This window comes from Hibiscus syriacus, unplaced genomic scaffold, assembly GCF_006381635.1.
Source record: "Hibiscus syriacus cultivar Baekdansim isolate YM2019G1 unplaced genomic scaffold, ASM638163v2 tig00116962_pilon, whole genome shotgun sequence".
Taxonomy (NCBI): Eukaryota; Viridiplantae; Streptophyta; class Magnoliopsida; order Malvales; family Malvaceae; genus Hibiscus; species Hibiscus syriacus.
In genome coordinates, this window is record NW_024063488.1 from 6,294,152 (window position 1) to 6,318,887 (window position 24,736).

At 34.9% G+C, this 24,736-nt stretch overlaps 3 protein-coding genes, 1 long non-coding RNA gene and 1 pseudogene across 11 annotated transcripts; 3 read left to right on the top strand and 2 right to left on the bottom strand.

Moving 5' to 3' along the window:
* The first annotated feature begins 28 nt into the window (after nt 1-28).
* On the top strand, nt 29-5,291 carry LOC120190748. Of its 5 annotated transcripts, XM_039193784.1 has the most exons (16): nt 29-353; nt 502-568; nt 1,131-1,217; nt 1,313-1,420; nt 1,661-1,696; nt 1,909-2,016; nt 2,227-2,310; nt 2,384-2,502; nt 2,950-3,051; nt 3,268-3,384; nt 3,467-3,532; nt 3,864-3,930; nt 4,093-4,146; nt 4,257-4,364; nt 4,605-4,652; nt 4,987-5,290. In XM_039193784.1, exons 3-16 carry the CDS (start codon nt 1,167-1,169, stop codon nt 5,134-5,136), a joined length of 1,218 nt encoding a protein of 405 aa, XP_039049715.1. In that variant the 5' UTR covers nt 29-353; nt 502-568; nt 1,131-1,166; the 3' UTR covers nt 5,137-5,290. The 5 variants fall into 5 exon arrangements, with proteins under 5 accessions (XP_039049715.1, XP_039049716.1, XP_039049717.1 ...); XM_039193785.1 differs by lacking the exon at nt 502-568 and having other exon boundaries at nt 4,987-5,291; XM_039193786.1 differs by lacking the exon at nt 29-353 and having other exon boundaries at nt 544-568; nt 1,302-1,420.
* Nucleotides 5,292-6,812: 1,521 nt separating this feature from the next.
* Nucleotides 6,813-11,376, top strand: LOC120190750 (secretory carrier-associated membrane protein 3-like). Of its 4 annotated transcripts, none has more exons than XM_039193790.1 (14): nt 6,813-6,898; nt 7,084-7,163; nt 7,917-7,979; nt 8,538-8,663; nt 8,751-8,813; nt 9,122-9,155; nt 9,332-9,454; nt 9,695-9,757; nt 9,844-9,937; nt 10,128-10,173; nt 10,257-10,324; nt 10,601-10,646; nt 10,882-10,947; nt 11,037-11,376. In XM_039193790.1, the coding sequence occupies exons 2-14, from the start codon at nt 7,101-7,103 to the stop codon at nt 11,121-11,123; spliced, it is 942 nt and encodes a 313-aa protein (XP_039049721.1). In that variant the 5' UTR covers nt 6,813-6,898; nt 7,084-7,100; the 3' UTR covers nt 11,124-11,376. The 4 variants fall into 4 exon arrangements, with proteins under 4 accessions (XP_039049721.1, XP_039049722.1, XP_039049723.1 ...); XM_039193791.1 differs by having other exon boundaries at nt 6,884-6,902; XM_039193792.1 differs by lacking the exon at nt 6,813-6,898 and having other exon boundaries at nt 7,015-7,163; nt 8,760-8,813.
* Nucleotides 11,377-11,985: 609 nt separating this feature from the next.
* On the bottom strand, nt 11,986-12,494 carry LOC120190299. Its single transcript, XM_039193393.1, has one exon. The coding sequence runs from the start codon at nt 12,473-12,475 to the stop codon at nt 11,999-12,001; it is 477 nt and encodes a 158-aa protein (XP_039049324.1). The 5' UTR covers nt 12,476-12,494; the 3' UTR covers nt 11,986-11,998.
* Nucleotides 12,495-15,544: 3,050 nt separating this feature from the next.
* On the top strand, nt 15,545-16,074 carry LOC120190109. The gene is made up of 2 exons (XR_005522595.1): nt 15,545-15,716; nt 15,915-16,074. It is a non-coding gene; the product is annotated as an uncharacterized LOC120190109 (long non-coding RNA).
* A 634-nt stretch (nt 16,075-16,708) lies between these two features.
* LOC120190237 lies at nt 16,709-20,830 on the bottom strand (annotated as a pseudogene).
* Between the last annotated feature and the right edge of the window lie 3,906 nt (nt 20,831-24,736).

Below are 24,736 nucleotides of genomic sequence, written 5' to 3' on the forward strand. Positions count from 1 at the left end.
AATTAAAATATATATCCATTCAGTATTGGGCAGCTGTCGCAGGGGGGGAGACGTCGGGAATCCGGGGCTCGACAACTCATATAAACCCCGGACCAGAAACCCCTTCCCCATGCAAACGCAAAAAAGCAAAATCTTTCCTCCAAATCATTTGCCTTTTTAAAACGTGGCGTTGCGTCCTCTTGTTTCGGTTTTCTTTTAAAGACCTTTTCTCTCTGTTGATTTTTGCTGGTTCAATCATTCAATTTGGTTTTGTTGAATCAGCCGACCCAAAATTACCCAAGGCAAGAAAAGCTTTACTCTTCTGTCTAGCTTCATCACCGATCAATCGATTCCGCCTCCTGTTGGTCTTCAAGGTCCTTCATTTTATGTTTCTCTTTTAGTTTTTATTTTCAGGCAGTAGTGGTTCTATTAAGATCTGGTTTTCAAGAGATTCATGTGTTGCTTATACATGTTCACTCTTTTTTTTAATAATAATAATAATACTAATGGATATTTTATCAGTTTAAAGGTCAAGCCTTGTCAAAATTTCTTTGAATTGAAGAATTCTGGGGCGTTCAAGCTTACAGAGGTTGTTAGCTTTCATTACTTTTCGATTTCTTATTTCCACTTCAATCTAAAAACCGAACCTTTTCTCTTTACAGTGATTATTCTTTCATTTCATTTTCTTCTCTTCTCTTTGTTTTTGAATTTCCAATTAGTTGCGTAAAATAGTAATAACTGCATTCTTAGATCTAACAAAATCTCGATTTTGTCTCTTGTTGGCTGCAAATTTCTATATTTTTCCTATTGTTCAAATTACCATTTAATCTCAGGGGTCATTTTCCTTTTTTTGAATGATTTTTTCCCTTCTTCTAACGGTGACGACTTGGGATTCTGTTGTAGAATTTAGATAGTTAGAATGGCAATGTGAAGCCTTTTTTGTTCTCTTCTTTTGAGATTTCTGCCGTTACATGCAGCATGCACATGCTTCAGCTCATTAAAACACGTTCTCAAATTTCCAGATTTAATGGCATCACGTATTTCGTATCTTTGTTTCTCCGGTTTTGATTTAGTCTATCTTAATTGTGACATTTACTTTTAAAAGTTGTTGATGTAGCTTTTTTTGTTTACTTCAATGCAATTTCCTGCAGTTTTCTATGAGTGTAACATAGAAGCTTTGTTTGTCTATGAGGACAGTTATTCCGACTGATAAGAGAAGAAATGCTTCATCTGACGGGGTATGCTCGTTCTTTTCAAGTTTGAAGGGATTTAAAATTGAAGTTTTAGTATAATTTTATCTTTCAAAGCTTGTAAATGTCTGATATTGTTGCAGGGAAACGTCGGATTTAAAATGAGGCAGCTTCCATTTATGGGAGTTATTTTTACAGTTATGATGTACATTGTATACAGAACCACAAATTATCAATACTACGAGACAGAGGTATAAAACTCTCCTTGTTCTTTGTTTTAATGTAAGGAGATAAAGGCAATTTCCTTTTCCTGGCCTTTATAGTGGTAAATCTGGGTTCTTTTCATTAACTGTTACTGTTAACCCACTAAATTCATGTTGGCATTGTTATTGTAATAAGGTGTCTGGTTATTCCGAGAAGAAAAAATTTAACCTTGTGAAGCTTGCTAAAGCTATATTCTGATATTTTATAAATGCTTCTCTTATTGTCAGATGGAAACCAAATTGCACCCTTTTGAAACAGTAGAGGTAAGTATGTTAATACTGGCATATGTCATGCCGAGTCTGTGTATAGTTCCTTTTTATCACCGAGCTTGTAGAAATTGAAATTTTTGCCTTGGTTTTTCTTTGGACTATGTTTTTGTATAAGTTAATTCATAGTTCATTAGGTTCTCACATTTGCACTGTTTCAATCCATTTCCTTCAATGTCATCTAAGGTGCATATCATGTTTGTGGCTAGGATAATGATTTGCCTTCTGTGAAATTAAGAGATTTGCCTCGTGGCATTATGCAACCTCGTTCGGATTTGGAACTAAAGCCTCCATGGTCAAAGAGTTCACGGTCAAAGGTGAGATTCGAATATTCTTGTGTGCTAGCATGAACTTAATGCGAAGATATGAATATAGACACTTCCTTTTTTTGTTTTTGTTTTTCCTTTGTTTTTTTCTTTCAATGGATACAGCAATGAAGATCGCCATCTTCTGAAAATTTTGTTATTGTTGCAAAAAATGAGTTCGTTTACAATATTTCATGCCATTGGGTGGCTATCCAATTGCAGGTTAATGTTACCACAGATAAGAACTTGCTGGCAATGCCAGTTGGCATTAAACAAAAAGAAAATGTTGATAGTGTTGTGCGAAAGGTATTGCATCTTGTCCTGTTGACTTTCAAAATTGATGAACTGCATAATATTTGCCTAATTTTGTTAAATTCAGTTTCGTGCAGTGAATTTTACCATTATTTTATTCCATTATGACGGCAAAGTGGATGGATGGTGGGATCTTGATTGGTCTGACAAAGCCATTCACATACTGGCTCATAACCAAACGAAGTGGTAAGACCTACTGTTGGTGAAAGGATTTCTTTTGTCCTATGTCTTGTGAAACTTCTTGGTGGGTATGTATGCTCATAGTAAAATTGGAGTTTATCAAACTGCACATATTGTCGGTTTGTTGCTAAAGCAGTTTCTAACGAGGCTTGAGTCATTTTGAGTTGTAGTCTGGTTTAGGACTTGCTGTATCAAGTAAGGCCTTGTATCAGTTCTACAATTCATTTATTTGTATTGTTGTGTATACGGTTTTTGCTGCTGTCATGTGCACATGTAACATTATGAACTAATATGTGCTTCTCTAAGAGTTTGGTATAAATTGGGTCATGGACTTTGGACTGCTCGAAAAATATGAAGCAATGGCTTAGATGAATCTTATTGATTGGTTTGTTGTATCCATACTCTGTCTACTGGAATTTCATGACAAGCTTAGTGATCTCTTCCCTCTTTCAGGTGGTTTGCGAAGCGTTTTCTACATCCAGATATTGTGTCAATTTATGACTACATATTTCTTTGGGATGAAGATTTGGGGGTGGAGCATTTCAATCCAAGAAGGTAAATGGCTTTTATGACATTTCAGTCACCTGCAATATCTTGATGTTTTCTTGCCTTAACATAATCTTATGAGTTATTCAGTAATAATATAATTTTCTGTTCAGTTTTCTCGACATTTAGTTCAATCTTTCTCTTTGTTACTACTATTTCTGCTTTGTGAGGCTTTTGGGGGAATATCCAAACATTTTGATTAAATAGGTGGTCCTCTTTCTCCAGGTACCTAGATATCGTGAAGTCGGAAGGCTTAGAGATTTCTCAGCCAGCTTTAGACCCAAACTCAACGGAAATACACCACAGAATTACTATCCGTGCTAGAATGAAGAAGTTTCATAGGTGAATGAGATGGTCTATGGCAATTCGTAAAAAGTTTACAGATTATTATGATACTTACACGAAATATTTTTGGCAAACACAGGAGAGTCTATGAACTCAGAGGTAAAACGAGGTGTTCAAATATAAGCGAGGGACCACCATGCTCTGGGTGAGTTATTTTATCATCACATTGCTTGGTAGCATGATATAATGTTTTAAAGCAATTTAATGACTATAATTGCATCTGTCAAAATGTTTGAAAAAGCAACCTAAAGTTCCTTTCCTATCTTGATAACTTCTAAAAATGATCCTAAGAGGATTTTCCCCCACTCACATCTTTCATACTCCATCGGAGATCCTCTGTTGAAAAGCTGGTAAAGCAATCTGACTATCCGACAGCTAAGACTGACGATAAGCAGATTGATTAAAAGCTTTAAGAAAATAAAATTTCATGATCTGGTTAGTCGTGCTGATCTTAATCATCCATATTACATTTGTAGATTTGTGGAGGGAATGGCTCCGGTGTTCTCCAGAGCTGCCTGGTATTGTGCATGGCATCTCATACAGGTAACCTTGCACATTTTCCTTGTCTACATATAATTTTAATGATAGCTGCACTTTTTCCTACCCTTTTCTATCAATTTGTAGCATACACATTTATCACTACACAGTTTTCTCATTCTCATTTTGTTTTGCTGTTGATCTCTAAACCCTTTCTCTTTCTTTCAGAATGATCTTGTTCATGGATGGGGAATGGATATGAAACTTGGGTATTGTGCACAGGTAAGATTTCATTCTTTATAGTTCATATCCTTTTCATTCTAGTAGCCATATATTTCAGCATATTTCTACAAAACATTTTGTTCATTATGGATGCATATGCTATTATTCAGGGTGATCGCACGAAGAATGTGGGGGTGGTTGATAGTGAGTACATTGTTCATAAGGGCATACAAACTTTGGGTGGGACAGGAGAGCTCTCATTGAGGAAATCCAAAAAGGTTTCTGCTTTGCCTTCTTATATTTTCTGTACTTTTTGGGTGAATTGTGCTTAACATTTGACAAGAAAAAAAATAGCATATCTTTCATATTAATTTATTTATGTTCTTCACGAGGCTAATGGTTATGATTAACAAGCAGAGCGAATATACTCCTTTAAAGGAGTAAAGGAGTCATTTCTTAACATCTCTAGATATTATAATTAACTCAGTCTCTTAATTGTTTTTCCTGCTCATGTGCAGATACGTAAGGTTAGGAGTCGGACTTCAACTTTCGATTCACGAGCTGAGGTGAGATCCATAGTTCCTGAATTCACTTTTATCCTTTATCAGTAGACATTCCCTTGATTAGATAAGCAATTTATGTGATTATGGATATATTGTTTTTAGTTCCTCTGGCAAACAAAAACTCTTTTACACTTGCTCAGTTCGCAATTGATAAGTGTCTCTAGGCAACACCCCTTGATGGCCATATGCATATTATAATTCTCCATAGTTTAATGGTTATCTGGCACTCGATAATATGGCCGTATAGCCGGAGTTGTTACCTGGCTTCTTCAGATGAATGAGTTCACCAAAGAAATGTCGAAACCATTTGTGAACAGAGAAATACATTCTGTTGCAGATTCGCAGGCAATCAACATGGGAACTTAAAGTCTTTAAAGAGCGATGGAATCAAGCCGTGCAACAAGACAAGTATTGGATCGATCCGTTTCCGAGACAACAAAAGCGAAGAAATAAACGTGAAAGCAAAGTTTTTGACATTTACGACTAATCAAAGCCGATCGTGGTTGCCCTCATTCACCGTCACAGATACAATAGTCTAATCTCAACATCATCACCCATGTATTTTAGCTTTCCTCTTGCATTCTCATATGATTATTTCATTATTTTTGAACACATGCTTTGAGCTTTGTCTATATAATACATAATCCAGGCTTATTTTTGGAATTTATTCTAGGATATAATTGAAAACTATAATTAGTTACCATATTTCTCATGGAAAAGATTGATGTATTTTACTGGTGTTAACAACTGAGATCCCATTAGTTTTAAGGTAATGAGAATGCAAACAAGTCAATTCCTTTTAACTTCCATATTTAATACGAATATTTATGAAAAGGCAAACTCATTAAGGGGTCCATATTCTAACAGCCTGAGCATCGGCGTGGACAGTGATGTTATTCTAGAGACACGACAATATGCGGACATCAACCTTACCTATCTACTATTATGCTGTTTTCTTTTATAATCTATGTTTTTATTACTCAATTTTTATATTAAAACTTAAAAGATAATTTAAATTGTTTCTTTATTTTTTTATCATTGGAGCATTAAATCAGAAACAATAAGGAGATGCTAATAAGATGTGATATATTTTTCTTATTAACGTGGATTGTTTTTTGCTTACGAAGAAATGATTTTTTTTCTATTTTTTATTTTTTCATTTCACCATTTTATTAGTAAATTTAAAATTGTTATAAAATTTATCTTCATCTCACGCTATCATTGACATCGTCATTCTTTGACCATTTTAATAATCGATCATTGACATAGTCATTCTATCAATTTAAATATTTTTAAGTTTACAAAGTTTCAACTAAAAATTGAAAGAAAACAACTTGATCTATGAGTTCTCTTATCTTATCATCGTAGAATCATGATATATTATTCATCTTCTTCTTCTCCATCATCTTATTGTTGCAATTTGAAAGAAGATTTGAGGTCTTTTTATAAGTACTTTTATAAACTAAAAATAGTTTTGAAGTCTTTTTTTTATAATTTTTAAAAGATAAATGTTCGATTATAATATTCTTAAATAATTAATGACGTAATGATAAAAATAAATAATATTAATGTTAAGTGGTTACATTAATTTTTAAAAGAATTAATAACCAAAACAAAAATATGATCAAAGTAGAATCATAAAAATAACTAATCCAACTATCTACTACTAATGTCATTAATACTATTTTAATTTTAATTAATTAACTAATTAATTTTGTTTTTTCCAACTTCACGAATCTCATGATCTATCCTCTCCATTTCTTTTTCAATATTTCAGTCAACGACCCCACTATGTTCAAAGCTTTCTTACTCCTAGTATTGTAATATTTGTTGCTATAACAAATGTCTAGAAATCAATTAAGAAATTGTTTAATTGTTATGCCATGAATCTTTAATTATTTTAAAAATAATACATTAATTATGTTATTTTACAAATATCATTTTAAGTTAGTGTTATTAGACTAACATTTCTTGTCTTTGTTGGTTTGCAGTGCAATCTAATAATTAAAAACAGCATTGTATTCTTCTTCATTCTTCAATGACAATTAGCCTGTTTTATTCAACATACAAAATTTTAGTTATATGTCTAAATAAATCTATCTTTTAAATATTATTATCATATAAGATACCAACTAATTATTCTACTTATTTTCCCGCATTTATTTATTTAATGGCGAAGTTCTACAAATTTGTACAAGCTGATTGTTAAGGCAAAGTCGAAAAGTTCAACTTCCTCTTCAACAGCAAAAGTAGGTTTCTCTCTACAGAATTCACCTCCCTTTGGCAAAACAGCCAAATAATTTGTTCAAAAAAAATCATAACCTAATTGTTTCAATTCGCTTTTTCAAAAGACATATTTTTTAATCGTAGCTCAATCTTCCTCATAATATCTATATTATATGTATTCTTTTGCTCTAAAAGCAAGTTTTTGCAGATAAAAACCTTACGCCGATGGCTGGTCGTTACGATAAAAATCCTTTCGACGAAGAAGAAGAAGAAGTTAATCCTTTCGCTGTCAGTATTTTTTTTATTTGGTGATGTTTGAATGAGTGTTGAATTTTGAAGTTCAATTGTGGCAGCGCTGTTTGGTTTTTTGTTGTAGATTTTTTTTTTTACAAAAAAGATTAGGGCTTTTCTTAAAGGTCTAGTGGTAGACTATTTGTTGACTTATATATTTTCTGGAGATTTTGGCTTTCATCTGAAATTTTGGTTGAATTCGGTTCTTGAAAAACTTTTACTTGGTTGTTGCAGTTTACATGACCATTGAAGTAACTTCGTGTTTATTTTTTATGAATACCAGTTAATACAGTAAGAAGTTCATTTAAGCTTGTTCAATTACTGAATTTATCATCAAATTGTTAAAAAGAAGGAAAAAAACCATTTTCCCGGTGCTAAAGATCATTTTGTACTATTATATGATTAATTCTGAGAAAAGTGATACCAATAACGTTTTGTTCATGTTTTATTTAATCATATATCTATGCTACTCAGAGAGGAAATATTTCTTTTCTTTAGCATCAACTCTCTCGCTAATCTAGTTGTGATGTTAGTATCTTTTAATCCATATATTCTGTACATTCCTGCTATAAGCAGAAGGGGAATTCTTATGGTTTTCATTTTTTGCACTTAGATAAACCTTTGTCCATGAAATGGAGATTATGTCAAATTACCATACTTTATAACTCAATTTATCTGTCAATAGTTTGTGTGTAGATGCTAACCAGCTTCTAGTTTAATATGATTCATTTTTTTAATAATTTCTACCAGGATACAGCAGCGAAAGGGAAGGCACCTGGCCAGTCTAAATTTGGCGGAGGTCTATTTTCATCGGTAAACTGAATGCTTGTTATAAAGTTTCAAGTGAACATTTAATTTAAAACTTATTGTTGCAGTGAGAATGAGTGCAGTTATAGTACATATGTCTCATTAGGTAACGGGTGAAAGGTGTGGAATTTTTCATATGGCTTTGGTTGTTTTCATCCTTTGGTTTCTGTGGAAACTAGACAGTGCCTATGTTTTGGAAGGCTAGGCTGTTTCTCTTAGATGTAGATACCAATTCAATGTAAAACCATAGCTTGAGGTGATACTTGCTAAACTACCCTTGTAAATCCCTGGGATGCTGAAATTCCATGTCTATTAGTGAATGTAAAATTGGTAGTTATAACCTTGGGCCTGAATTCTCAATATATACTGATAGGTTTAAGAGTGAACTTTCATTTGACTAAGGTTTAGGATGATTTAATCCTGAAAATATAGGCTTCTTGCAATATTTTTTGTGATTTGGTCATCTCTAGCATTGTTTTTTAATGTTGCTTCTGAATAACTATATGCTGGAATAGTTGCTTATATTACTTGCTTCTTGAATGCATATTGTCAATAAATTTTCAGCGTACTCCGAGTGTTCCACCTGCCTCACTTTCACCGCTACCTCCAGAACCCGCCGGTTTCAGTTATGACCGAGAGCCAACAATTGATATTCCTCTTGATACAGCTTCACGAGGATCACGTAATCAGGTTGGTAGAGATATGTCTCTAAATTTCATTTATATACTTCGATTAAGCCTTGAATCTCACTTTTCCTGCTTTACTGTTTAAATGTAGGATTTAAAGAAGAAAGAGAAGGAACTCCAGGCTAAGGAAGCTGAACTGAGAAGGCGTGAACAAGTATATTATACAATACATTTTTCAACTTCAAATTCATTTGTGTTCTACAAAATCATAGATTTACTTTTGTTCTCACAGTTCTCTTCCAAAGGCATATCAACATATTTAGAATCTTATGTAACGAAAGCTCAAATATATCTCAATAATCCCAGTATTATAAAATACTATTAAGTTATTTGGATGATAAGCCGAAAATTCTCATTCTTGCACGTTTATTTCACAAATAAATGGAATAATGTTACTGCTCTTTGGTAGCTCTTATATCATAGCATCCCTTCAGTTTTCACTAGTTAGCTTACTTCATGCAGGAAGTGAGGCGGAAAGAAGAAGCAGTGGCAAGAGGTACCTTTCATTTTCCTTTAGTTAACTAGTCACACTGATCATATTTGGTTTTGTTCTCAGCTTAAGTATTTGTCTAGATTATTCTTTTTGCAAAATATTTTAGCTGATTTTATTTCCTTTTATGGTCAAAACTACATTTCTATCATGAACTACAATTTGACTTCTCTGCTTTGCAGCTGGAATTGTTGTGGAAGAGAAAAATTGGCCACCATTTTTTCCAATCATTCATCATGATATTGCCAATGAAATTCCAATTCATCTACAAAGATTGCAGTATGTTGCATTTTCGACATTCTTAGGTATGTAAGATTTTTTGACGTTTTCACGGTACATCTAGGTATCATGCTTTATTTGTACCATGCTATATTACATCGGGTAATCATTTGTGCCACACTTTTATACTGTTGGCTCTTGGCTAGATTGCATTGGGTAATTATTTGTACCATGCTTTTATTTTGTTAACTCTTTAGTTGAAAATGGCTTTGTTTTAAAGCCAAGAGCTGGCAGACAATTGGGTGATTGATGGTGATTCTATGCAGGATTGGTTCTCTGTCTTCTATGGAACATCATAGCTGTTACTACAGCGTGGATCAAAGGGGAAGGTTAGTTTAGATGTATACTTCCATATATCTTGTTTTTCTTCTTAACATAACTTTGATTATGTATAGTTTTCCTTATTATTGTTTAGGTGCTAGGATCTGGTTGTTGTCGATCATTTACTTCGTAGCAGGAGTACCAGGAGCCTATGTATTGTGGTATCGCCCACTGTATCGTGCTTTTAGGTACTTAATATATTACATGTTTTTTATTAATATAGATTTCATTTTTTCATTCTCTTTTTTTCAATGTTGGCTTTGCTCCAATGCTAACTTCTATTGCTGGTTTCTTAGACCCAGCTTTTCATGATTTTTACACTTGCTTATCAGCCATTTAATTTGATATATTTTTTCTCACCTTATGATTATCATGCAGGAATGAGAGTGCTTTGAAGTTTGGATGGTTCTTCATGTTTTATTTGGTAATATCTCATGTACCGCCTGATAGATCTTTTATTCTGGAAATTATACACTGATCCTCGTATTCTATCTTTCCTGTTTATAGCTTCACATTGGCTTTTGCATCTTTGCCGCTGTAGCACCCCCGGTAGTTTTTAGAGGGAAATCACTCACGTAAGACCCCTAACTATTTTAGCTTATCTTTAGGAATCCATATATGGGTTATACTGATGGGACTTGCATCTATCTTATATTTGCAACTACATCTGAACATCAGAGTTGTCATAATGTGCTTATCCTCCAAAACCTATCATTTTCTTATTGTGGGATTCTTTTATTTCAAGTATGAGATAATGGATTGTCCCTTATGTTGGTGGAATGTAAATTCAATTTTTTCTGTCTATATCTTACAATCTTACTAATGGTCATTTTGTTTTTGGCCTCATACAGTGGAATCCTACCTGCAGTTGATCTTATTAGCCATGCTTTGGTCGGGGTAAGTATATGCTTAAACCTGAGAAAAAATTTATACCCACAATCAAGTTAGTTCATTAAAACAGTTGAACATTTTCTTAACCTATGCTTAACGTGTAGCATGGATTTATTATATGCGGATAATTGAGTGGGACATAGATGGGAACAAAGGAATGTTGCTTGTACTGCTGAAGGCTTGAGAACATTGTGATTGCAGTTGAAGTCCCATTTTTATGAAATTTCTTTTGTTTGTGTAGATCTTCTACTTCATTGGTTTCGGATTATTCTGTCTTGAATCAGTTGTAAGCATCTGGGTTATCCAGGTTTGTTCTGTTCCCAACATGATTCAACCCAATGTCCTCACCCACATGATGTATGGTATTTCTAACTTTGTTGGCTGTTGACGTTACAGCAAGTATACATGTATTTCCGTGGGAGCGGTAAAGCTGCTGAGCTGAAACGTGAAGCTGCAAGAGGTGTTATGAGGGCTGCCATCTAACAACATCCACAGACTTGGCAGCAATGAGATATCAGTAACCTCGTGTTGCTTCTGGTTATATGCACGCTTTGCCATTGAAGGATAGAATTGAGCTTGTTATATGTATATATCCTTGCTTTTGTTGCACATATCTTTGTAACTTGTTTTCCGATGCTATTTTCTGTAAAGTTTTTTAATCAAGTGTGGAGTATGATAAGCAGACACCTTGTATAAAAGATATTTTCATGTATGAACTGATAATATATAGTTTGGATAAAGTCCATTACAATTATGTACTATAACTAAAAACACATTTTAGTGTCTCTATTGTAAAAAGAATAATTTAATTCCTATATGTTTGAAAAAGTTAACATTTTAATATAAAACGCTGGAGTTATTGTTAGTTGATGTTAGGGCTCCACCTAATATGAAAAAACTGAAGGTAGACAATGATGGAGGTGGACCTGGTGATGTGAGTTTGGGGCAGGTTGGAAAATTTAGAGGTCATTGTCCACTTACCATCAAAATGAAAAGTGAAGTGGGTTCATAAGGAATCCAAGTCCCAGCACACCAAAACTGTATAGCTGGATGTTTCCCTCGGGACCAAAATTATTATTGCAACCATAAATAGCAAGAAATTAAGCTTCAAGCTTCAGATAAAGTCAAGAATGATTTTGTATTCTCTTTATTTTTACTTCTGAATCAACCTGAGTCTTTTACTCATGCAGAGAAAGAAGGAGATCAATGTAAATTGCTTTCTGAATTAAGAATGTTTTTTGTCTGCGACATCAAAAGCGACATTAAATCGAATAAGACTATGAGAGCGATAAAACTTTTCTTTTTCTTTTTTCAGAAAAAACAAACAAATTAATACTTATATATTTTCCATTACCCTCCTAACAGGTAGCCGTGCATGTCTTACAATCCATGGAGCAGCCACCAGCACCCGCACTGGCAGAGAAACCTGACCCTGACTTGTTAACAGAGCCATAGCACTTAGCAGGGCAGGTAAGCTTCTTCTTATAACAAGGGCCTGGCTCATCACAAACAATCGAATTAGCGCTGTCATCTGAGTCCTCTCCGATAGGACCTCCGGCCAAAGATCCAAAGTCATCTTCTGTAGGACCTCCGAACCAATTTAGGTCGTCATCTCCGGCAATGTCATCTTCCAACTCTTTTTCTGACTTTGTCGTACCTAACTCCTTGTCTCCACCATCACTGCCAAACTTAGTTCCTGGATCAATGAACGCGTCACCTGCATCGTTACTATCCCTGGATGATACGGCTGGTGCGAATGCGTCAGGCCTAGCTGCGGCACATAAATAAGCTGTAGTTAACAGAACAGCCAAGCCGAAGGTGTTTTTGAGGTTCATCTTTCAGTTGTTCTTCTCTTTTGGGGGTGGGGGGACTGGACTTTGAGGTGTCGTTTTTTTCTGAGTATGGAGAAGAGAGGAGAGGGTGTTATTCTGAAGGACTTTACTATTTTAATGGTTAAGTGGTGGGATGATTTATGGAGGGAAAAGAGAGAATTGGTGAGAGATGAGTGGAGGGTCTTCCATGAATTCAGTGACAAACATGGCTCATCTTAAAAGAAAAAAACTTGATGGTTTAATAATGGTCTTTGAAACAAGGATTTAGCCATTTGATTAGAACAACTTGGAACAATGTTAGTTTGAACCTAAAAAGGAGGAAATGATGCTGATGGAATGAGAAACGGTTACCAGTGCTTGAAAAATACCATTTTGCATGTTTATAGATGTTTAACATTACTGGTCAAAAAAATGTTTAACATTAACAACCCCGATAACAAAAGAATATGAACACGATAAATATGTTTTTAAAATAGATTATTGAATTTGGGACACCAATTTATCACATTAACAACACCAATAACAAAAGAATATGAATACGATAAATATGTAAAGCTTAACACCGATATGCCCACGCCCGCAGTGTCAACGTTCAAGAAACATGGGCTCTCTTTTATCGCATGCATTTTTCTTGCTGTGACCTTAACGCTTATACTTTTACACCGGTTTTGACTGCCTCTTCTGCTTTACCGGGCATGAAACATGGAAAGCAAGTGCATGGACTAATGATTGAAACAGGCGTGGACACTGGGATGATAGCCAAAACTGCAGTGATGGACATGTAATGAGGGGAAAATTGCTTCTTAGCGAGTTTACACAGAGGCATTCTGGAAATAGCAGTTAACCAGTAACGCCCTAAAGTAATATAAATCATGGTTCAACGTGCCTTTGTCTTTTTATCGATAAACAAAGGAGTCACTTTATGGTCAGTCGCTGGTTCACAATGTCAAATTTCATTGTTCAACGCATTTCGATTTTTTTTTTCAACGAAAAAAAAAGTGAGATTTTATTTGCCTATACGTTGAATCAATGACGTCTTACAAAGGAGATGACATCCGGCGTCAGCGGTTAATCAGTATCAACCAAATCCAATTCTCAATTATATAATACAAAAACAACACAAGTCTTGGTTCAATGCATCTTTTCTTTTCATCTCTGCTCAGCCACTCGCTTGGCTCACATATTTTGTCAGCCATGTTGTAATCAAAGGAATCACTTTCTAATCAGCCGCCGGTTCATCATGTCAAATTTCAACTTCAAGCATTTTCTTCATTCGATTCCCATTCACCAATATATTGCAGCCCTTTATCTAAACGAACTCTCCCTAGCCGCCTCTGCATAACATATAAAGCGACACTTTAGTGTCTTCTAATTAAAACTCAGTCAAAATCACTACTTTTCACTGCTTGCTTAACAATTGCAACGTTATATCAGTAAACACCGGAAGATATGGGTGGCACAAGGAGGGCAACGATCAACGGTGGGAGAAGTATTGGCCGTCGGATTCCCAGGAGAGGTCAAGTAAAGATAGCTATAGCGCTGGGTCGCACATTATTTTGCTTCTATCTTCTCTCGCAGCAGTAGCCGATGTGGCTCATCCTCTACGTGAACTAAAAACACCAGATTTTGGCAATCCAAACCCCAACTTCGATTTGTATACAAACTCCTTTTTTTAGTTATTTTCATGTATGCGCCTATATTGTAGTCTTCGTACATTGAAATGTTTTGATTATCAATGAAAGAACTTATTTAATAGCCGCTACGAATTAATAAAATCAGCTGCTTAATTACTAGAAAGAACTAGTAATTAAAGTAATCAACAAAGTAGCTGTTCAATTCCTCCACTTGACAGAGAAAAAGAAGAAGAAAGTTGCCTTTAACCAAACGATTCATTGAATAAATTAACTTCCACATTGCTTGAATCTTGAGATTAGATGGTGACTCCCCACCAACCCCAAAGAAAAAAATATTACACCTTTTTTTCCAGCCAACACAATCTGCCGTAACATTAAAGAAGATGATAAGGTTGAGGTGGGGCTCCAATTATAAAGCTTGTAGATGGAAGTGACTGACAGGGAGACAGAAGCCACCGTTGCGACTTCTGGATTTGGATGCATGCATCAACATTAATTTTGCTCCCCTCTCTTTTGGTTGATGGAAGAAAAGTGGATGCATTGATGCATCCCCAATGGAGCACGTGATTTTAATGCACACATGACATCAATAATTAACATGCTTAAAATCCTTACTTTCTCTTTGTTTTTAAGGGATTAGCATCTTTCGTGTCGCCCTGTCTGGATGACCAACTCATCTTTACTATCTAAAATTGAAAATTTCAAACCCCAAAAAGGAAAACAAAATTGAAATTTTCAACTGAAGAATTCAATGCTCATACTTCTTCACTCGATATCAGAGACGAAGCCGTAGGAGATGGAAAGAGTTAAATTATTTAGTTTTAAAGTTACTGAAGATATCTTAAATATTTAATTTAATTTTTTAAAATTAATAAATTAATTTTACAAATATTAAAATTAATTAAAAATTATTATTAAACACATTAAACAAAAAAATTGGAGTTATTAGATTCATCTTTACTGAAAAACAAAGTTTAAATTTGCTGAGGGAACTCATTCTAACTGTCTGCATATTAATATTTCAACTTAATCATCATCTTAGCATTGAAATATTCAACCATGCACATATGGCTGAATAGGTTACATACTTGACGTTCACTCAAAGAACTATTGTAAATCCTACAAAAATGATTTTTTTTGTCAAAGAAAATAAATAAATAAACTCCAGAACGTGATTGGGGGAATGTAGCAGACAGCAGCCAGTCCCTAAAGATGAAATAACGATATCGTCAAGTCATGGTCAAAACTGAGGACATGACTGTAATATTAGGCAAAAACAAAGGGCAATCATTTGTTTCACTCCTTATATATTGCAAGGGACAACGTGGGACGGCGAATCGCACAACTAGCTCAAGTTCCAAAATCCAAAGCATAAAAACTCTAATCCAAGTTCTGTTTCTTTTTCATTGTCTAATCTCTTAAACCTTTGGATCTTTGCAAAAGAACCTAAGAAGAAATGGCAGGTGTAAGGAGGGAAATGATCAACGGTGGGAAAATTTCACGGAGGATTGCCGGACGTCCGATCCCAAGGAGGGGTCAAGTAAAAGTTGCTATATTGCTGGGGATTGCCCATTCTGTTGCTTCTATTTTTTTCTCTAAGTAGTCGCAAGGTTGTTAAATTTCTCCCCAAAAAAGTTTAAAGAACCTAAGAAGAAATGGCAGGTGTAAGGAGGGAAATGATCAACGGTGGGAAAATTTCACGGAGGATTGCCGGACGTCCGATCCCAAGAAGGGGTCAAGTAAAAGTTGCAATATTGCTGGGGATTGCCTATTCTGTTGCTTCTATTTTTTCTCCAAGTAGTCGCAAGTTTGTTAAATTTCTCCCCAAAAAAGTTTAAAAGAAGTGGGAGGGTCCTAGGAATGATGTGAGCCTGCTTTTTTGTTGTTCATATCAGTTTTGTACAAAGCTTATATTAATAGCTTCCAGAAGTCAATGAATGAAATTTCGTTCTGGCTTTTCCTTATTAATTTCAGTTTTATCGTCTGATCGATTACCATTTCCCACTACCTAATCTTGATTCTTGATTGAAGAAGGTCGTTTTTCAAGTTTAAAAAGACAAATTAATATGAATCTTATGAAACTCTTCTCCATCTTCTTTCTTCTTTTATTTTGTTGTGGGATAATCCGAACAGAAATCAATCTCAAGTTGGTTTTTTTTGGGGAATTATTCGGTTCACAGAGGCGTAGCCAGGCCGGCCCCCCAGCTGGTAAAGTGAAAATACATAATTTGTGGAGTAATTTTTATCCTCCTGGAACATAAAAATTTCATTTTCTGCTGATCATTGACCATTGATACCTGTACCATGCTGGGTTTGACCAGGCCAAACACAGTGGGTCAAAACGGGGCCATTGGGTAGTGAGGTAGCAAATTTTCAACAGCTTCTGCAGCCTGGGGATATAAAAGAGCCCAATGAATTAGGCAGTGACTTCTTGCCAATGCTTATTTCTTCTTAGAAGCCGTTGAGTATTCATTAACAATCCTTTAAGATTTTAATTATGTTAACATTCAGAAACGGAATACAGACCATTTGGAAAGCTTGAATTTGGAACTTATATTGTGATTTCCAACAAGGGTTAACTTAGGTATATGGGAGATATACACAATCTGAAAACAGCAAATCATTCAGTCTAAGTTCGTTATTCCAGTCTTTGACGTATCACTATTTTAACAATCAAAGTGGAGATAAACCTAAAGTTCATCTTTTCTTGAAAGAGTTGACAAAGGGATATACTAGAGTGCCTCCAACTTCATTTACAAATGCACATCTTCATGCTCGAGCAATTTTCACTTCGGAATTAAATAGACGATTAAGCACAGCGGCAAGGCGAATCCCACCTTGAGCAAGCCTCTTCTCCACAATAGGCAACCGAGAAAGGAAATACTCGTCTATGGAACAAAATAAGAATGTGTTAAAAGAAAGATGAGACATGTTCAAATAAGATAATTTATCTGCTCCTCATCGAGAAGATGGCAATCATGTACTAAATAACATTATCTGAGCATTTTAGCATGTCCGTATCCATTATCCAAGCCATACTGAGCGAACCATGTGTAAGAAAAAATAGCATTCAAAAGGGACGATAGAAGAGAAGGATAATAGAGTTCATTGATTTCTTCAATGGTTAGCAGCAATCCGATGTTCATGTAAACCACCTAATACAGGAACTTATAGAGACAGGTGAAAAGACCAATAATCAAAATGTTTAAGCCAGTTGATAGACATAGTAGCATTAATTTTGCCATCTCTCCCCAACAAGTTGTTACTTTGATTTAACTCAACAGCGGAGCAAACATATGTTCCATAGAGAAGCATCTTCCGATTATCAAATAAGAAAAAGAAAGTGACAGAAGAAGAAAATACCTTCTAATGTACTTCCCGGAGTGGCATTCCTGTATGCAAACTTGCAAGCCAACCTAACACTTTCGGAAGCATACCTGTTTTGCTACTTAAAGTGATGGCGGTTCCTTGTAAAACAAAACATTTTTACCTCTTTTTCTACTTAAAGTAACTCAAAATTAAATTAAAAACGTATTTGTATGCTTGGAGCATGCATATCTACATATTTCCAGGTGAATTTCTTTTAATGTGTTTTGACAATTTACATCATAGTAAATACAGTTGAAGCAGTCCAGCATATGCATCAGAACGAGTTGAAAGAATAAGATGTGTGACATGTACTTACAGGTTAGGACAAACAGTTTGATTATGTCCACAATTCTCCCATGACGATATATCGTTGGACCAAGCATCCTATATGAAAAAGAAACACAACAACAGTGTCACACTTTGGCAATTGAATGTGCCGTCTTAAACATGAATACAGGTCTAAACCCCAAGGCAAGAAGGGAAAGAAAGGCCCAAAAATAACAAAAAAAAGGGGGGGGGGGACCGGAGAAATTCTTAACCACCAAAAGTCCAAATTAAACTTCAGTGCTTTGCCAGCAGTTACCAATTGAATAAAAAATACTGAATGATTCAAGATATTCAAAGGACGTGAACATAAAACATATACGGTCTGTGCAGTTTACTTCAATATTTTACACCTTTAATAGCGCTCATCTGTTATCTGTAGTAGCTACATGCACAAGTAAATATGAAGGAAATAAAAAAGCTTACAGTAATATTCCTCTGGATGGCTTGAATCATTACTTCAAGATCTGAATGATAGAATGTCTTCAAAGCAGACTCAATAATCATGGTATCCCAGACCTGTAACAATGACAGTACTGGATTAAACTGCATACAGATGGAACAAATTGGCTCCAACCACAAATACCCACTTTCTCATGCATTATTTTATCAGTACTTTTAGCATGAATCACTTTTTTGGAAAATTTGTTAAGAGGGGGAGATCTCCATCCAAACATTCTGACAAACAAGTTGTCAAGTCGGGCCAGAAAGAAGAGTTATCACTGGATCTAACATCAGTCAAGGAAGTGCAAGGAAATGGTTTTCCCGACTGAAGTACACATTTGCCTCAAATGAGTCACACTCGCACCTCAAGCACCTTCATTTCTTTTCTTTTCTTTTTATACAAGCAGAAATGACAGTGACGGGTTGAATCAATTGCTGCTTGTTGCTTAACGGCCAACTTCAATGCCTGCTAACCAGCTATTATTGCTTTGAAATGTAACTCATGTGCCCCTTCCCATCATAATAAAGCGGAAGGTAGCATAATGAGAGTAACATATTAGTGCAAATTTAATTTGCTTTAACATCATCATTTGGCACTTATCACAGGGTAAACGAAAAATGAATGCTGGACGGAGATAAACCTAAAATGGACAGAGAAGAGCTCACATGGTGTAGGTTTGTCTTCCTACGGTACCAGTGGACTGTAATTGTATTCCCACCTAAATCTCCTAAGAAGCCAACATGTAATGGCTGTAATCAGAAAAGAAAATGTTAGTGCGCTGAGTGTACACCCTCTTTTTCAACAAAAAAATAGGTAACAAATTTTCTTTCATATTTCCGCATCAAAGTGAGAAGCTAACCGGTTTAAAAAAGGATAAAAGGGTAAATGGATATAAGCAACACATTCCAGATGGGTCAGGATTTTCTATACAATTGTGGTTTCCAGTCAAAAATTGCTAAAAGAAGATCGTAAAACAAAGTACATGACAGAACCAGAATTACAGAAAATTTTCTTTGCACCTTCAAAAAAGTATATCATTTAAAACTACAATATATCATTCTAGAACAACGGACTTTAAGCATTAAGCTGTAGCATTCAACGATTGTCTTTAACAACCATCAATCCTATTAAACAAGTAAAACCCTTGTTTGAGAAATCTGCACTGCACTACCAAGTCTTCTAAATAAATCATGGTAAATGAAGTAGGTTTACACCAAACTTTTTTCCATTTCTTCTTTCACTTCTTTTAAACTAGTCGGCAAAGTAATACAGACTTAAGATTATTTTTTTCTGAGTTAACAAATGATCATAAACCATGTTCCTCAGATCAAGTCAGCCATTCATCCAATTCCAATATAACCGCACAGTTTGTAACATTGCATCTTTAGGAATACCCTTAAGTTGAGAGGTACCAGAAGAAGGGCACAAACCTGATGGACATCCGAATATAATGAACTATGAACATAAACGCCTCTGTCAAGTTGTCTGTTACCAACAGAAGACGAATCACCATACAAGGGTTAAAAATATAATGCCATAGCCTGTGTAAGTGGCAACTATGAGTAAGAACAAACTTACAATTCAACTGAGGACTATATCCCTTATATGCTGAAAAAATTTGCTTTGTATAGTTGAAAATGGCTCCGGTTACGCAACTATTTTTATGTCCATAAGAATCATGGCAGTCTCCTCTAAGACATAAGTATCCGTGAGCAGAAATGTTAAGAGAATCAACTACAAAGCAACATTTACATTACCAGAACCAAAACATGAAAATAAAAAGACACTAAACTTACGGCAGTATTTATAGTTACACAAGAAATCTGGGGTGTCAACATAGTGTAAGGGACTAGTCGGCTAGTCCAGTGCCATTTATAGTACCACTTTATGCCATCAGCCCAGGAGCATACAGATGCAAGCTCACCTCCAGCCAAATCAGGGAACAATTCCCTTACTGTAGCCAGAGCATCTTTAGTAAGATATCCCTGAAGGATCAAGAAGAGCATAATTAGATGAAATTGTCATCATATTCTGATTCACAGCCAATTGATGCAAAATATCATACTCTCAGGAAATGAATCCATGTAGAATTGCTAGTTACACGCACAAAATAGTTAAACACATACACCAAAAACAAATAAAAGAACCAACCAACCGTGACTGTTCGAAGAACTGGTTTTCCTTAACCGATCTATATGATCTTATGGTTCAAAATATTTGGAGAGTCCATTTACTACTCAAGAATCTAATGTTCCAGATAATACACAAAAATAAATTTAAAAAAGTAAAAAGAGAACAGAAGTCTAACCTCAGCTATCTTGCAAAACGGCATAATGACCATCCTTTCCCCAACCAACCATCCCATGAATCAATTGCATAAGTACAAGCAGTCTTCCAATCCATAGGAGCTGATGCCAACCCATTTTTCCAAAACCTTTTAATTGACTTCTGTGAAGAATCAAAAGCCAATCTTGTTATTTGTGTTTAAGGGGAAACAGTTTAATGTTTCATGTTGAGTCCTCTGTTTGATTGATAAGATGAATAAAAAAAAAACAATTAACAGAATAAGAAAAACAAAACCTTTTGAGTTTTGACCCCATCATTATATTCTTTATGGGTTTCTAGAAAGGGGTTCTTTTCTTCTAATTTGGATACCAAATCAGAACAAACATTTTCTCAGAAAACAAGCAAAAATTAGATCATCCAGTTACTAAGTTAACCCAAAAACTAAAAGAAGAAAAGGATAAAGGCCATTACCTTAAAATATCTCGCTTTTGATCCAGGGAAAAGCGGGAACGTTATATTTTTCGTAAAAGAGAGATTAGTCTTGAGTCCTTATGTTTCAAGTTCAACGTAAGTACCGTCCAGTTTAGCCTGAAAAGCTAGTATGCCTTTCGAGTTTCTGCTCTTAACTATTTCCATTTTTTTTCTTCATATTTATTCTCTATTTGTCGTTTCGTGCAGGTTAAAATTTAAAAGTAGAGGAACCTATAGACTATCGTAGACTATAATTTTTGAGTTACGACACTGAAAGCGGTAAATGAAAGATTCAAATTTTCTTCGATAATGTCATAATTATTTGGCAAAAGCTATAATGGAGTCGTAATATTTATCATGTTGTATATACACACATATAAATGATTAGAATCATGGGTTTTCTTATTTTGTGAAGTTAATATAGACACTTAGAGATTAAAAATAATAAAAAGAGCATAATAGTATAATTTTTTAATTTGGAGATTCTTTCACTATAGAAAAGAATAGTAGAATTACAATGATGTGTTCACAAAATCTGACTCACACTTGGTGGCTCACTCAAGCTTGAGGATAAAGACTTCTCAAGCTATCTCTCTTATCTCTCAAAGAGGCTATCTAACTCTCTAGTTTCTCACTCTAAGAAGTGGATTCTCTTAGTGTTCTTGGATTTTGGATGGTTAGGAATGAAGTCTCTCACTCCTATTTATACTACTCCACCTCCACAATGAATGGTGGAGATTAATTACATCCAAGGGTGGAGATTAATTATCTAGAATGCTCCACACATTCTAAAAAACTCTACACTCTTCCACTCCATTCCATATTCTTACATACTCTTCCATAAGGTTCCACACATCTCCAGAATATTCCAGAGGATTCCACAATCTTCTAGAGAGTTTTACACTTCTCTAGAGTTCTCCGAAATGTTCTAGAAAATTCTACACTTCTCTAGAAAGCTCTAGAATTTTCTAGAACCTCTTCAATTAAAGAGAGATCCAACAAATCTCCCCCTCTCGACTTAATTGGGAGGTAGTAGCAAGCCGGCACCTTGACAACAAACTTTAAATTTCTTTGTCGGTATTACATTGGTCATCATGTCTACCAGTTCTCATCTGTGTGAACCTTGTCAATATGTATTTTCTTTTCTTCGAGAACTTCTCGGATCTAATGATATCTAGTGTCTATGTGCTTTGTGCGAGAATAAAATGTTGAATTCTTTGCCAGATAAATTGCACTTTGATTGTTGCAATTTAAGACATACATTTCTTGATCTATTCCCAACTCCAGCAACAGATTCTTCATCCACAACATCTCTTTGCAAGCTTCAGTAGCTGCGATGTACTCTGCCTCAGTAGTGGACAATGCAACACATTTTTGCAGCTTTGATTGCCATGAGACAGCTCCCCCTGCAAAAGTAGTTAGGTATCCCGATGTTGATTTTTTTGAATTAATTTCACCGACCAAGTTTGCATCTATGTATCCTTCCAACACATGTTTTCCTTTGCCAAAGCATAAACACCTTTTGGAAGTTCCTCGTAGATATCAGAGGATCTATTTGGCTGCGACCCAATGTTCATTCCCTGGGTTGGCCAAGAAGCGACTCACGACTCCAACTGCATAGGCGATATATGGTCTTGTGCATATCATTGCATACATGAGACTGCATACTACAGATGAGTATGGAATTTTTTTCATTTCCTCCATTTCGTTCTTACTTGTGGGACTCTTCTTCGAACTCATCTTGAAGTGTCTAGCAAGTGGTGTGTTAATCGGCTTTGATTTGTGCATGATGAACATTACCAATACATTCTCAATGTATCTCACTTGGGATAGCCATAATAATCTCTTTAATCTATCACGAGTTATTCGCATCTTAAGGATTTGTTTAGTAGGTCCCAAATCTTTCATGGTGAAACTCTTGTTTAGTTCTTTCTTTAAAGCAGTTATCTTCATGCGATCTTGTCCAATAATTAACATATCGTCAACATATAGCAGGAACATGAGAAAGTCGCCACTTGCATACCTTTTCATGAAGACACAATGATCACTTTCCGTCTTTTTGAAATCATATTTTGCCATGAAAGAGTCAAACTTTTTGTACCATTGCCTTAGTGCATGCTTAAACCCGTATAGACTCTTATTCAGACGACACACTAGATTTTCTTTGCCTGGAACTTTGAATCCCTTAGGTTGCTCCATGTAGATTTCTTCCTATAGATCGCCATGTAGGAACGACGTCTTGATATCGAGTTGTTCAATCTCCAAATCTTGCACGACTACTAAGCCAAAGACCATTCGGATGGATGACATCTTTACTGTAACATCCCAACAAACGGGTTAATGACTAAAATATAAATTTTGGAAACTTGGTGCTCAATTTCGAAACAGGTAAAAAGTTTAGGGATTTAATTGTAATTTCTGTGCAAGATTGAATTGCAAGGAATGAGGAATAGAGGGATAAGATGGTCATTTGTAAGGAAATAATTAAATTATGTTATGGTTATATATTAACCCACGTGGAAAAGTGGGAAGCAAATCTAAACTTTTAAAGTTCTCTTCTCCTCCTCTTTTCTTCATACGTGAAGGTCTAAGGCAAAGGTGAGATTTCTTATTAATTGATTATTAGTTGAAATTTAAGTTGGGTTTTGTTCTTTAAATTATACTTAAGCTTAAGGAAAGCTTAAATTACCTTAAAATTCAAGAATAAGAGAGTTAGGTGGAATTAAAGAAAAGAAGAGAATAAGTGAAATTTTGATAGAAAGATATTAATTAGATTTTAAGACCAAATTTGACTTGTCATTAGTAGAATTAAGAAGTATAAGGTGTTAGAATTGAAATTATAACATGTTGAAAATTGAGTGTAATTCTTGAATGCCCTATAAAGGATAGGATGTTGAGTTTAAAGAAGTGATTATTGAGTAGAAATGAGTTTATGTGTGTGTATGAAAGTTAGGAATATTAAAGGAGGTGAAAGATGAAGATTTGAGATGAAAAGAGAGTGAATTTCGTGCTTAAAATGGAATTTCTGGGTTGTGTGCATCGATGCATCTTCAATGTGTAATGATGCACTCTCAAATAAATAAACATCGAATGCAATTAGTACATCGATGCATAAGGAGTGCATCGATGCACCCCCCCTTAAGATTAAAACATCGAAAGTGATTTGTGTATCGATCCATGGGTAGTGCATCAATGCACATACTAAGGGATGCATCGATACACTATAGAATGTACCGATGTACTTCAATGGGAAATGGAATAAATCTTTCTTTCAGTCTAAGGAGTGATAGATTATTGTATATCAATTGGATACTAATAGTATAAATACATGATTGTGTAGACATCGATCGAAAGCAAAGTTTGGATAGGTCGTCAGAGTAAGATTAGCAAGAAAGAACAAGAACTTGATAGTATCCATTGTGACCAGGTGAGTACATGATATTAAGTGTATGTTATGTTAAGGAATTAAGATTTGCGATGAGTCTAATTATGATATTATGTGATATGAGTACTGAAGCATAAACATGTAATGATATGGTGTTAGATGTATTGTATATGAGTAAATGCATATGTCTAATTATTGAATGCATCTTTATACATGAACTATTTAAGTGCATGTATTTATGATAATAGGTCATATGATCATAATATATAGGATAAAATATATGTGAAAGTAATATGACTCATATGTGTTTCTATTAGAATGTCATATGATATGTTATGTATGTAATAATT

What these genes read in the sequence shown, in the direction of transcription:
- LOC120190748 (XM_039193785.1), top strand. Translation starts at nt 1,167, where the DNA reads ATGAGGACAGTTATTCCGACTGATAAGAGAAGAAATGCTTCATCTGAC. An exon ending in GCTCATAACCAAACGAAGTG is followed by an intron (nt 2,503 to 2,949) that starts GTAAGACCTACT and finishes TCCCTCTTTCAG; the next exon opens with GTGGTTTGCGAAGCGTTTTC. An exon ending in AACTTGGGTATTGTGCACAG is followed by an intron (nt 4,147 to 4,256) that starts GTAAGATTTCAT and finishes GCTATTATTCAG; the next exon opens with GGTGATCGCACGAAGAATGT.
- LOC120190750 (XM_039193790.1), top strand. Translation starts at nt 7,101, where the DNA reads ATGGCTGGTCGTTACGATAAAAATCCTTTCGACGAAGAAGAAGAAGAA. An exon ending in GCGGAGGTCTATTTTCATCG is followed by an intron (nt 7,980 to 8,537) that starts GTAAACTGAATG and finishes ATAAATTTTCAG; the next exon opens with CGTACTCCGAGTGTTCCACC. An exon ending in AGCGTGGATCAAAGGGGAAG is followed by an intron (nt 9,758 to 9,843) that starts GTTAGTTTAGAT and finishes ATTATTGTTTAG; the next exon opens with GTGCTAGGATCTGGTTGTTG.
- LOC120190299 (XM_039193393.1), bottom strand. Translation starts at nt 12,475, where the DNA reads ATGAACCTCAAAAACACCTTCGGCTTGGCTGTTCTGTTAACTACAGCT.